Source organism: Corvus brachyrhynchos, unplaced genomic scaffold, assembly GCF_000691975.1.
Source record: "Corvus brachyrhynchos isolate BGI_N302 unplaced genomic scaffold, ASM69197v1 scaffold59, whole genome shotgun sequence".
In the NCBI taxonomy this organism is placed as follows: domain Eukaryota; kingdom Metazoa; phylum Chordata; class Aves; order Passeriformes; family Corvidae; genus Corvus; species Corvus brachyrhynchos.
In genome coordinates this window covers 4,014,533-4,024,493 of record NW_008246054.1, presented here as the reverse complement: position 1 = coordinate 4,024,493, position 9,961 = coordinate 4,014,533, and the positions used below count along the sequence as shown (strand labels likewise).

The following is a 9,961-nucleotide window of genomic DNA, read 5'->3' as shown; positions in this document are numbered from 1 at the left end:
CACACCAGCCCTGGGAGGCCTGGACCCTGCGAGCTGCCACGTACCTTCTTCTCCTGGCAGTCGGGGGACTCGGGGATGAAGCTGATGTTGATCTCCTCCACGTCGGAGCTGCTGGGGCCGGCGGGGGGGATTTTTTTTGGGCTGCCAGGAGAGAGGTGGGGCAGGTGAGAAGGGAGCAGGGTGAGGGTGCATGGGGCTGGCAGGATAGCGGCCATTCCCACCTGGTCCCCTGCAGTGCCCAGCCAAGGATGCCCCACGCTGGCCCCCACCTCCCACCAGGGACTCACTCGCTCCATCTCTTGATGATGCCGGTGTTTTTCTTGGCCTTCAACGTGTTGCTGGCTGACTCTGACAGTGGCTCGATTTCACACGACAGCCCATAGCTGGGAGGGGAGAGAGGAGGGTTTGAGCTCCCTGTGCTGCCACCAAGTGTGAGGGAGGCAGAGCAGAGAGGGGAGCACGGGACAGCTGCTGCTGTCAGAGGAAATGAGTGGTGGGACTTCCCGAGGCACCAGCACGACCCCAGACCCCTCTCACTCACCTCTCGGCCTCGCTGAGCCGCTCCAGGCTGTGGAACCACTCCACGAACTGATCCTCCTGTGTGAAGCTGTAGTTGTTGCAGGCCGACTGGAGCAGCTTGATCTGCGCGATGACTTCGAACTCCTGCAGCAAATGGAAGCCATGAGACCAGAATCCCCTCCCCCAAAACTAAAGAACATGAAGTAAAAAAAAAGAGAGGAATCAACCCCAAAGTGACTGGCACAGCCTGTGATTGCACCAGGTCAGCCTGTGCAGCTGCCAGGGAAAACCTCTCACCTTCCTTCTCTTCTCAAAGTTGATCAGCCCACCCTGGAAAAGAAAGAGATGAAGGTCAGATTGGAACAGGCAGAAGAATATTGCTCCCACCCTTCCCTATCTCTGTCTTGCTGCCACTGCAGCGTGGGTAACAGTGCTGAGAAAAAGTAGCCCATTTCCTTGGGACAGAGGTGGATGTGCAGGGTGGGATATGGGATGTGGTGTGAGATACAGGATGTGCAGGATGCAGTGTGGGATACAGGATGTGCAGGATGCAGTGTGGGATACAGGATGTGCAGTGTGGGATACAGGATGTGCAGTGTGGGAATACAGGACACATGGGGGACCAGCCTGCCTTTTATCAGCCCAGGCTCTGGGAGGAAAGGGAGCATAGGGAGGAGGTACATACATCCAGGAAATCCTTCATGGCCGTGTCGAGCATCACCAGGTCCGTGAGGAAGGTGCCAAGGTAGGGAATGGTGCCCTGCATCACTCCCTGTGGGGACAGAAGGGACAGTGGGGTCAGCAGAGCTGGGACCAGCCCGGGCAGCTGCTGGGGACAGGGCACAGGGACAGCCCTGCCAGACTCACCATCTCTCGCTGCTGCTGCTGCCGCTTCTGAGCCCTCTTTGGGTTGATCTCCAAGGTGGCAAATTTGGATGTGCCCTCCTGGATGGTGGGGAGAGGTGGATCAGCACAGGTGGGAAACAGCTCTAATACCTTTTAGCTAAAATTCACACCCGCTTTTTTTTATATAACTTTCCTTGTAGGAAAGAGGAGGAAACCAAAGCTTTTTCATGGCTCACAGAGAGGAGAGCCTTAGTGAATAGGAACTGCTGCTCTCATTTCTGTATAAATGTCTCCTCAACGGGACATTTTGTTCCCTTTTGCATTTTGTTTCCTGTCAGTCCCTAAACCAGAGCTAGGCTGGGATCTGTGGAGAAGCTCCACACAGAATAAAGACATTTTTGCCACCACCTTTCACCAACTCCACCACCCCACCCAGAATCAAGAGAATTTTGCACTGGACTGTTAACATGCAGCTGCCTCTGGGCAGAAGCTGTCGCTTGGTGCTCTGGATCCCATCCCATTGCTTATCTGTTCCTTGGATTGTTTTGCCAGCTCCAGGTAATGAGTTTTGGGTGGAGAAACAGAAATCCCAGCCTTGCTGAAACCCCTGCCTGCTCCCCAGACTCAGCACGCCCTGCCTGCATCCATGCCTGCAACTCCAGAAGCTCTGGGCTTTATCCTTTGGCTGGAACACCATGGAAACCTGAGCTGCCTGCCAGGAGCAGGGCAATGCGGGTTCTCCTTCCCCCTACCTTGATGAGAAGCTCCCGGCTCAGCGAGTGGTTGTTCTCATCGGAGAAGATCTCTGAGAGCTCATGGAATGTGCGGAAGCTCTCCCTGCTCAGGGGGAAACAAGGGGAAAAGTCAGCAACGCTGCCACAGTGGGCTTTCCTCCTTGGGCTCTCTTCTGCTCACCCAAATGACCCCAGTTATGCTCAGCTCCAGCTGGGCCTCGCTGTTTGGGAGCTATTCCAAGATGTTTCACACAGAAGGGTGAGGTGATGATGCTTTTATTTCCTCACCCTCCTTAGGTCCCTGACACCTGACACTGGTCCCTGGGTTTTGGGCACACTCCAAGAGGCAATGCTGGAGTTGAGGTGATCCCATTTACACATTCAAGGCCCACAGCATGTCCTTCCCCTTGGAACCAGCCCCGCAGGAGCTCCTTACCGCAGGACCTCGTCCCAGGTCTTCTTCAGCCGGTGCACGGCGTTGCACTGCAGGGCTGAGAGGATGGCTCGGAGGGAGGAGAAGTTCTTCAGGATGCGGCACTCCTGGGGACAGACAAGGAGGTGACAGGACTCGGGTTAAAAAAAGCTGGAGGATCTGCTGGGATTCCAGCATGGCAAAACCTCATCCCTTGGGTGAAGTGGGAGGTGAGCTGTCCTACCCGAGCCACTTCGATCCACCGCTCCACCACCTTGGCCCTCTGCTGTGGCTTCAGGGACCTGTCCCCGAGACAGGTGGCAATGACACAGTTGGCCACACTGTTGAACTGCGAGACCGTGGCACGGATGGTGGGGGCCAGGTGCTCTTTGCCCTTCTTGTCCCGCTGGGACCAGATGCAGCCCAGGCAGTGGTAAGGCACCACTTTCTTGAACAGCTCCTGGAGGATAAAGGGAGGGAGAAGGGTCTCTTTGGGTTCTCTGGGGAGAGAACAGGCCGGGAGGAAAAAGGGATGGGAATAGCCAGGCCTGTGCCCAGAGCACCACTGAGCTGCCTGGTGGGTGACTACTCACAGCATCCATCAGTGTGAACTGTTCTGCCACCATCTCTGGGGAGAAGGAGAGGAAATCTGGCTTCCCATCCCCGACCCCGTTCTCCTCCACCAGCTGGAAGGTGCAGCTGCCATGGTCCACAGCTGCAGGAGACAGGGTGAAGCTGAGCACCACAGTGCCCACACCGACCCACGCCAGCCCCCTGCAGACACCCACCCCCCACCTCCCAGGCTCTTAATTCCCATCTGGCTTCACACCTCCAGCAACGAGGCTCAGATAAAAGGACAGTCGTTTTAAACCTGGGTGCAAGTGTCTACAGAGGATTAAAGGCAGATTAGCTAATCCACTTAAAAATCCCACTTCTGCTGCAACTGAATTAGCTTCCCAGTGTCCCTCCATGTAAACAGGGTTTATGGCTGTTCAGCCACGTGGCTCAAGTTCTGGAGACCTTGATGCCAACCAGCAGCATTCCCTCCACCTGCAGCCCCAAATAACCCCACAAGCAGGGTGAGGACTCCACCTTCTGCCTCGGCCTCGCTCTGCTCTTGCTGCTGGAACTGGGCCAGCAGGATGCGGGCTCGGCGCTCCAGGTCGGAGCCGGGGATGTTGTGGCGCACGTAGGAGATGAGCTGCTTGAGGCAGGCGAAGTCGGGGGGCTTGCGGAAATCCTCTGAGTACTGATCCAGCCAGGCCCCCAGGATGGAGGAGATGGTGCTGCAGCAAGGGGGAAAACACAGACAAAGAGGATCAGGTGCCAGGAGAAACCTGTCTGCACCCCCACAAGCCCAGGAGCACTGCTGGGACAACACATCCCTCCCAAAGAGCTGCCACCAGAGCCACCACAGCACAGTCAGACTTACTTCTTCAGCTCCATCCTCTCGTCCACAGTGTGCCTGGCGTGGTCCCCATTCGCCTGCACGTGGAGTTTGCCATACCTGGTGGGGCACAGAGAGCAGGCAGTGAGCACCCTGCACTCAGCTGCCTCTCAGAGCAGCCTCCTCCCGCTCCACACCACCCCCAGCTCTGCCAAGGGGTCAGGATGAACCTGCTACGCAGTGTCCTGCTCCCCTCCCTCTGCCACAACCTCCCTCTTACAGGAACAGGGAAGCAGCCAGCACTGACCACCTCACTGGAAGAGCTCCAGCTTTCTGGGAAGTTGTGTCCTCCCTGCCCTGTCCCAAAACCTTCAAGTGGATGGAGCTGGGAAAAGCCAGCAGACCTCCAAGGCATTGCAGCAGAAGATACTGGGGCTTTCCTGGCCACCCCCAGCTGTGTTGTGGGGCTCAGGGCAGCCTCACCTGTTAAGCAGCAGGTCCAGCACTTGCTTGGTGGTGGCGAAGGCCCGGTAAGTGCACAGGAAGATGGTGACATAGGTGGAATCATTGCCCTTGAAGGCTGAGACCAGGTACTCCACCAGCTTCTCCAAGGTCCCGGCTTTTATCGTCCGCACCTTACACGTCTCGTAGAGGTTTAGGGCTGACTCATTCTCAAACTGCCAGGACAGGAGCAGAAGTCAGTGGGCTGGGTGAAGAAAGGCACCATCCAGTGCAAAGTGTTCCCACCAGCTTCACAAGCTCAGGTCTGGGCTGGGACCCCTACAGTGCCTGGGGCTCTCCTAACTGGGAAAGAAAAGCTGAGTCTCCTCAGACAGCAAACACCAGCAACCCAGCTGAGAAGACCTGAGCACTTGGGAAATCCCAGGAAAGGCCTCAAGGTTGCCAAAATCCAGATACAAATCAGAGTTGCCCTATTTTTCAAAATGGGGCTGCGGATTGTGTCACCTGTGCCCCTTCCCATGTGGCAGAGGACAGCAGGTGCTCCCACTCCCTGCTCCCAAATAAATACATGATTCCCATGGCAGGGAAACATCTGAAACCTCCCCTGTGGCAGAAGGAGCCCCCAGCTTACCCCCAGCCAGCGCTGCCCTTTGTTTGCCGTGTGATGGAGCTGCACTTTCCGGAGGGATATGCTGTAGATCACACCATCCTCCAGCTCTTCTCCGATCTCCTGTGTGGAGCTCTGCATGGAAAGACAAGATACACCATGAGATAAGAAGAGCAAAGTGTGGCAGAGTTGTTTTGTGGCTCCTACAAGGGATCCCAGCGAGCCAAAGGCAGCAGCTGCCTGGCTGGCAGTGAGAGTCTCCCTCACCTGCTCAGAAATGCAAGCGAGGTGACACCAGTGTGTCTGGCCAGCTGAGCCTGCCCACAGTGGAGCCAGGAGTTTGGGAAGCTGCTCTTGGTGTGTCCCATGTCCCTTGGCCCCACATCTCAGCCCTTCAGCAAAGCCAGGCTATGCCAGTGCAAGGTGGGACCGCTCACAAGCCAGCGAAAGGGACAGTGACAGCACAGCCCAGTGCCCAGCCATGGCTGCTCCCCTCCCCAAGCCTCTGCCCCTCCCATGAGGTGACACTGCCTCCTGGTCTGAGCAGGGTCTCAGTGATCTGTCCCTGCAGGAACCAAGCACCTCGGTGCATTTCCCTAATAAATAATAACTCAAACCAAGCTGCCCACCAGCTCTGGCAGCACTGGCCACTGCATGAGGCAGAAATCCCAGGGGAAAGCTCAAAGCTGGGGGGAAATCCCAGGGATCTGCACCAGGGTTGGGTCAGCCACAGCCAGGACAGGTCTGGGTACAGGGGACAGGCACCTCTAGGTGACAGGCACCCAGCTATGAGGCTCCCATTTCTGCTCTGGAGGATGGAGAACACCAAAAAGTTGGTGAGGAAAGGGGTGATGCTTCTCAGGGCACACGCCTCCCCCAGCACCACATGCCAGCACAGGCTCAGCAGCAGCTGCAGCCCCACAAGGACAATCTGGTTCCCTCCTCCTCCTCCTCCTCCCTAACCACGCTCTGCTGAGTCAGTGCCTCCCTTAAGAAGATTTATCCAGATCCTTTTAAACACTGCGGGGATCTCCCCCGCCCTCCATCCCTCTCGCCAAATGGCAGGACATGGACAAACACACACCAAAACCCACAGCTCAGCAGAGGGAGAAAACGCCTGAAAGCAGTAAGCTGGTTAGAGAGGGAGGTGACCATCACTGGGACACAGGGTTGTGGGGACAAAGCTCTCCTGCCAGAGCCAGCCCACAGCTTTCCCTGCAACTGCCCCTCAAAGAGCCCTGAGCATTGACAACAACACAAGGGCTCGCTGAGGAAGAAACTGCCATGGAAGGACTTAGGATGGAGCCCCAGAAGTGATGCTGCTCCCTGCAAAAAATCCTCCTCCAAACTGCCCCCTGTGAGCACAGGGACAGCCACACCCCGGGGCCCAGGCTCAGAAGAGGCTGCACATCTCAGCAGACAGGAGCAGAACACGACCCCGAGCCGACGGATTGAACGTGCACCCAAATGCTCTTTAACCATCATCCTTTATCAGCAGCACCACCACAGCAGCGGTCACTGCTCTGTTATCACAGCCTGCTCAAGCCACGGCTTGGTTAATCACAGGGAATCAAGGCAGGGAAGCACAGCCAGCTCTGAGGGGAAGCTGGAAAAAGCCTCTCATTCATGGCTGTAATGAATGAGGGCAGAGAATCCCCCTGGGCAGGGTTACTGACTTTTTCACTTTCGGCTGAACCTGCTTTTCTCACTTCATGCCAGACTATGGAGAGGTTTGGCTTGTTGACGGGTTTGAGGAGTTGTGAAGCTCTGCTGTGAGCATCAGGAGCCTCTCCCAGGATTCACTGGCTTCCAGACCAGCCCTGACAGCACCCACACGAAGCAGCAGACACCAGACATCCTTCCTGGCACCTGCGTCTGGCCCGCTCTTGTTCCGTGCTCTGGGATAAATTATGGCACAAATTTGTGTTCAAGTACACTGCCCAGGGGACTGGCACAACTTTGGGAGAGGGCTGCCAGCACAGCCAAAGCTTTGTGTCCACTCTGGATCACCCATCTACAGTGACAGCACCTAACCAAGTTGGCCAAGTAGTCTTTCTTCCACTTTTCTTTCTTCCACTTTGCCCTTTCCAACAAAAAGAAAGAAAAGCCATGGAAACGCTTCCCAATTTGTCCTGGGATCTTTCCCAATCTTCATCACCCAAAATGCACATCAGCCCTACCCCGTGTACCTCCCATTTAAGCTGAGCCTTCAGGCTGGAGGAAAGCTCTGGGTCCAGCAGGACCAGAGCCCTGTACAGTCTAACTCAGAAAAGAGATTTGGCTGGGCAGTTGCAAACCCCAAAATATCAAGAAAAATCAGATGCTTGCTGACATGCAATTAAATTCATAAATTAAATCATATGGGAGGAAAAAACCATCTCAGGATCAACCCATGAATCATTGGCAGCTGCTGTGCAACTACAGTGGAAAGTATTGCCACAACTGTGCAGGGTTTTCACTCTGCATTTCAGGTCACGTGCAGGGGATACTCCCCATTTTGATGTGCGTAAAAGCAAATTTCATTTCCTTCCCATATCCAAGACTGTCAGATTCATTCATTTTTCGTCTTGCTGACTTGTGTGATATCCCCCAAAGTTCCCCCTTTGCAAACCACACACGAAGGCCGCGGCTTCCCAGCGCTCTGCAGGCTCCTGCCAAGAGCCAGGAGAGCTGCTACACTGGGACATTCTAAAATTTGGCTATTTATATTCCGTGTGAGCTTCCTCTTTCCTACGGCTGCTCCTCCGAGATGCTGATTGTGCATTCTGCACACGATGGTTCAAAACCAACCAAGCAAAAAAGCAGCGGCAGGACAGAGCCAGAGGAGTCTCGCTCCAACACCTGCACCAAGCACACGTTTCTCCCCTGGCAGGTGAGGAGATGAGGTGGGAGAGACACAAAACCTTGACCCGTGGCTTATGTTTGTGCCGGCCACCCCGAATCCTGCAGCCACACCAGGATTTCCAGCAAGTCAACCAAAGCTGAACGCCTTCAAAATGGTCTCTGAAGAGACAGAGGAGTGCTGGTAAATATTGCAACAGTCACTGCTCCCCACTGCCTGCCCTACACAGCTGCTGGAATTTTCTGCCCCACAGAAGGAGGGAATGTGAGTCAGGCTCAGCCAACACACAAACCCTTCCTTCACCTCAGCCTGAAGGTGAGACACAGGTGAATAGTCCCTTCTGTTGGCACAAGGGATGAATCCAACAGGCCCAGGCCGTGCTTTAAACATCTGCAACAAGATTTGATGGTCATGGCATCTGCACCTTCCACCAAACTCATACGAGCGGGACCTGGAAGCCCAGAGAAAGTGAGATCCAACACATTTCAAGATGGGCACCAAGAAAAAGGAAGACACAGGAAAATGAACGTTTGATTTGATTTCCCCAGCTCAGTGTGCAATCCTGGTCTGCTCCACACAGCAGGAAAAAGGCCTCTGGCTGGAGGGGCACAAGGAAAAGCCACATGTTTAACTCTGCCCAGTTGTGCAGAGCAGAGGCTTTTGCAGAAGCAGCCGTGAGTGAACTCTGCAGGAGTTCATCCCCTGAAATATGAAACGGGAGGTCTGCACCAGATGGCTGCCCTGGGCCTGGGGACTGCCTCTTCCAACTGCAGCCAGCCCTGGAGCTCCCACTGATGGTTCAAAGCTTTTGTGACTACACCAGGGAGGAATTCCTGCTCCGTGCAATAAACTCTTCTGCTCTCTGGTGAATGTTCTTGTACTCGGCGTGGTGTCAAACCCCACGTCTTCACACAGAGGATTAATAAGGAGCTCTAAGATGCAGCCAAGGTTCGTGAGCCTAGAGGAAGAGTGTGAGGGACCCTCAGAGCTAGGGAGAGAGCAGCAGAAGCAGCAGGGACTCTGCCTTCGGCTCTTCCTGACAGATGAAAGGAGGGGAAAATGCAAAGGCCAAACAGCAAAGTAAAACATTGGCTCGGGCTCTGCATTTTGGAAAGTGTTTGAGATCAGTCACAAAGGTGGTTTTGGTAAGACAGGAGCAAAGTGCAGGATTAAGTGTGAGCACACAGCATCCCCACACGTTACACACAGACAATTACCCAACAATTACCAGGTCTTAAGAGCTCTGGTCCTGCGTGCCCCGGGTTAGAGCGCTGGCCTCCAAAGGCACAAAAATAATGAACTGTTAGTGGAAAAAGGTATTAATTTCAGCACACATGGAAGAGGCACCACTGCTTAAAGTGCTTTTGCTGATGCTCTCTGGACCACAGCTGGTTTAACAATCGAGATATTCGTGTTACTCTGCTCGCTTTCAGTCGAGCTACACAAAATGCCTGTTCTATAGACAGGTACAGCACAGCACCGAGAGTATCTCTGCACCGTGATTTCAAAGGGGCTGCTTTTAGCAGACATTAACCCTGCCCATGGGAAGCCAGGAATGTGTGCCTGTTGGGAATTAACAGTCCCACTGGCTAACGAGACAAGAAAAGGCAGAGCTGAACCTCGGAGACATCACCAGGAGTTTCCCATTGAAGCTCCGCGTTTGCATAAGCTCAAAAGAACTCGATGAAAGGTGGTAAAAGCCAGAAAACAGCAAGTAGGGGTTTGGTCTTTGCAATCCCCAGCCCCTTCTCAGAATAATCCCTTCCCACTAGCAACGGGAAATGGGCCTTTCCGGGAACTAAAGAAACCGGCTCCACCACGGCCCGTGTCCCCCACGGCTGACACCAACCCCGAGTTCACTTTCATTTCACCCTCAGGAGCAAGGCCTGAACCCCTACCCCACGGCTGACACCAACCCCGAGTTCACTTTCGTTTCACCCTCAGGAGCAAGCCCTGAACCCCTGCAACAAACAGCAGCGACTTTGGGACCTCTTGTGCAAACCCGAGTGTACGATGTTATGTAAAAGGAAATAGGAAAAAAAGTCACCCCCGGGTAGTGAAAGGAAAACAAGTGCAGCTCTGTGAACCGAAGATAAAGACCGCAAAAGCAGAAGCACCCTCCTGTCCTACACATCCCAAATAAGCACACGCA

The 9,961-nt window shown here is 54.6% G+C and overlaps 1 protein-coding gene across 1 annotated transcript in view; it reads right to left on the bottom strand.

Annotated features, from left to right (window-relative positions):
• RALGDS (ral guanine nucleotide dissociation stimulator) overlaps positions 1–9,961 on the bottom strand; it is a 44,773-nt gene that overhangs the window by 5,060 nt on the left and 29,752 nt on the right. Inside the window, 14 exon segments of the mRNA XM_017745593.1 lie at positions 45–196; positions 277–383; positions 542–663; positions 817–849; positions 1,205–1,291; positions 1,387–1,464; positions 2,118–2,202; positions 2,536–2,639; positions 2,756–2,971; positions 3,105–3,226; positions 3,604–3,797; positions 3,944–4,018; positions 4,382–4,575; positions 4,992–5,102. Of these exon segments, the coding sequence (XP_017601082.1) occupies positions 45–196; positions 277–383; positions 542–663; positions 817–849; positions 1,205–1,291; positions 1,387–1,464; positions 2,118–2,202; positions 2,536–2,639; positions 2,756–2,971; positions 3,105–3,226; positions 3,604–3,797; positions 3,944–4,018; positions 4,382–4,575; positions 4,992–5,102 (1,680 nt within the window).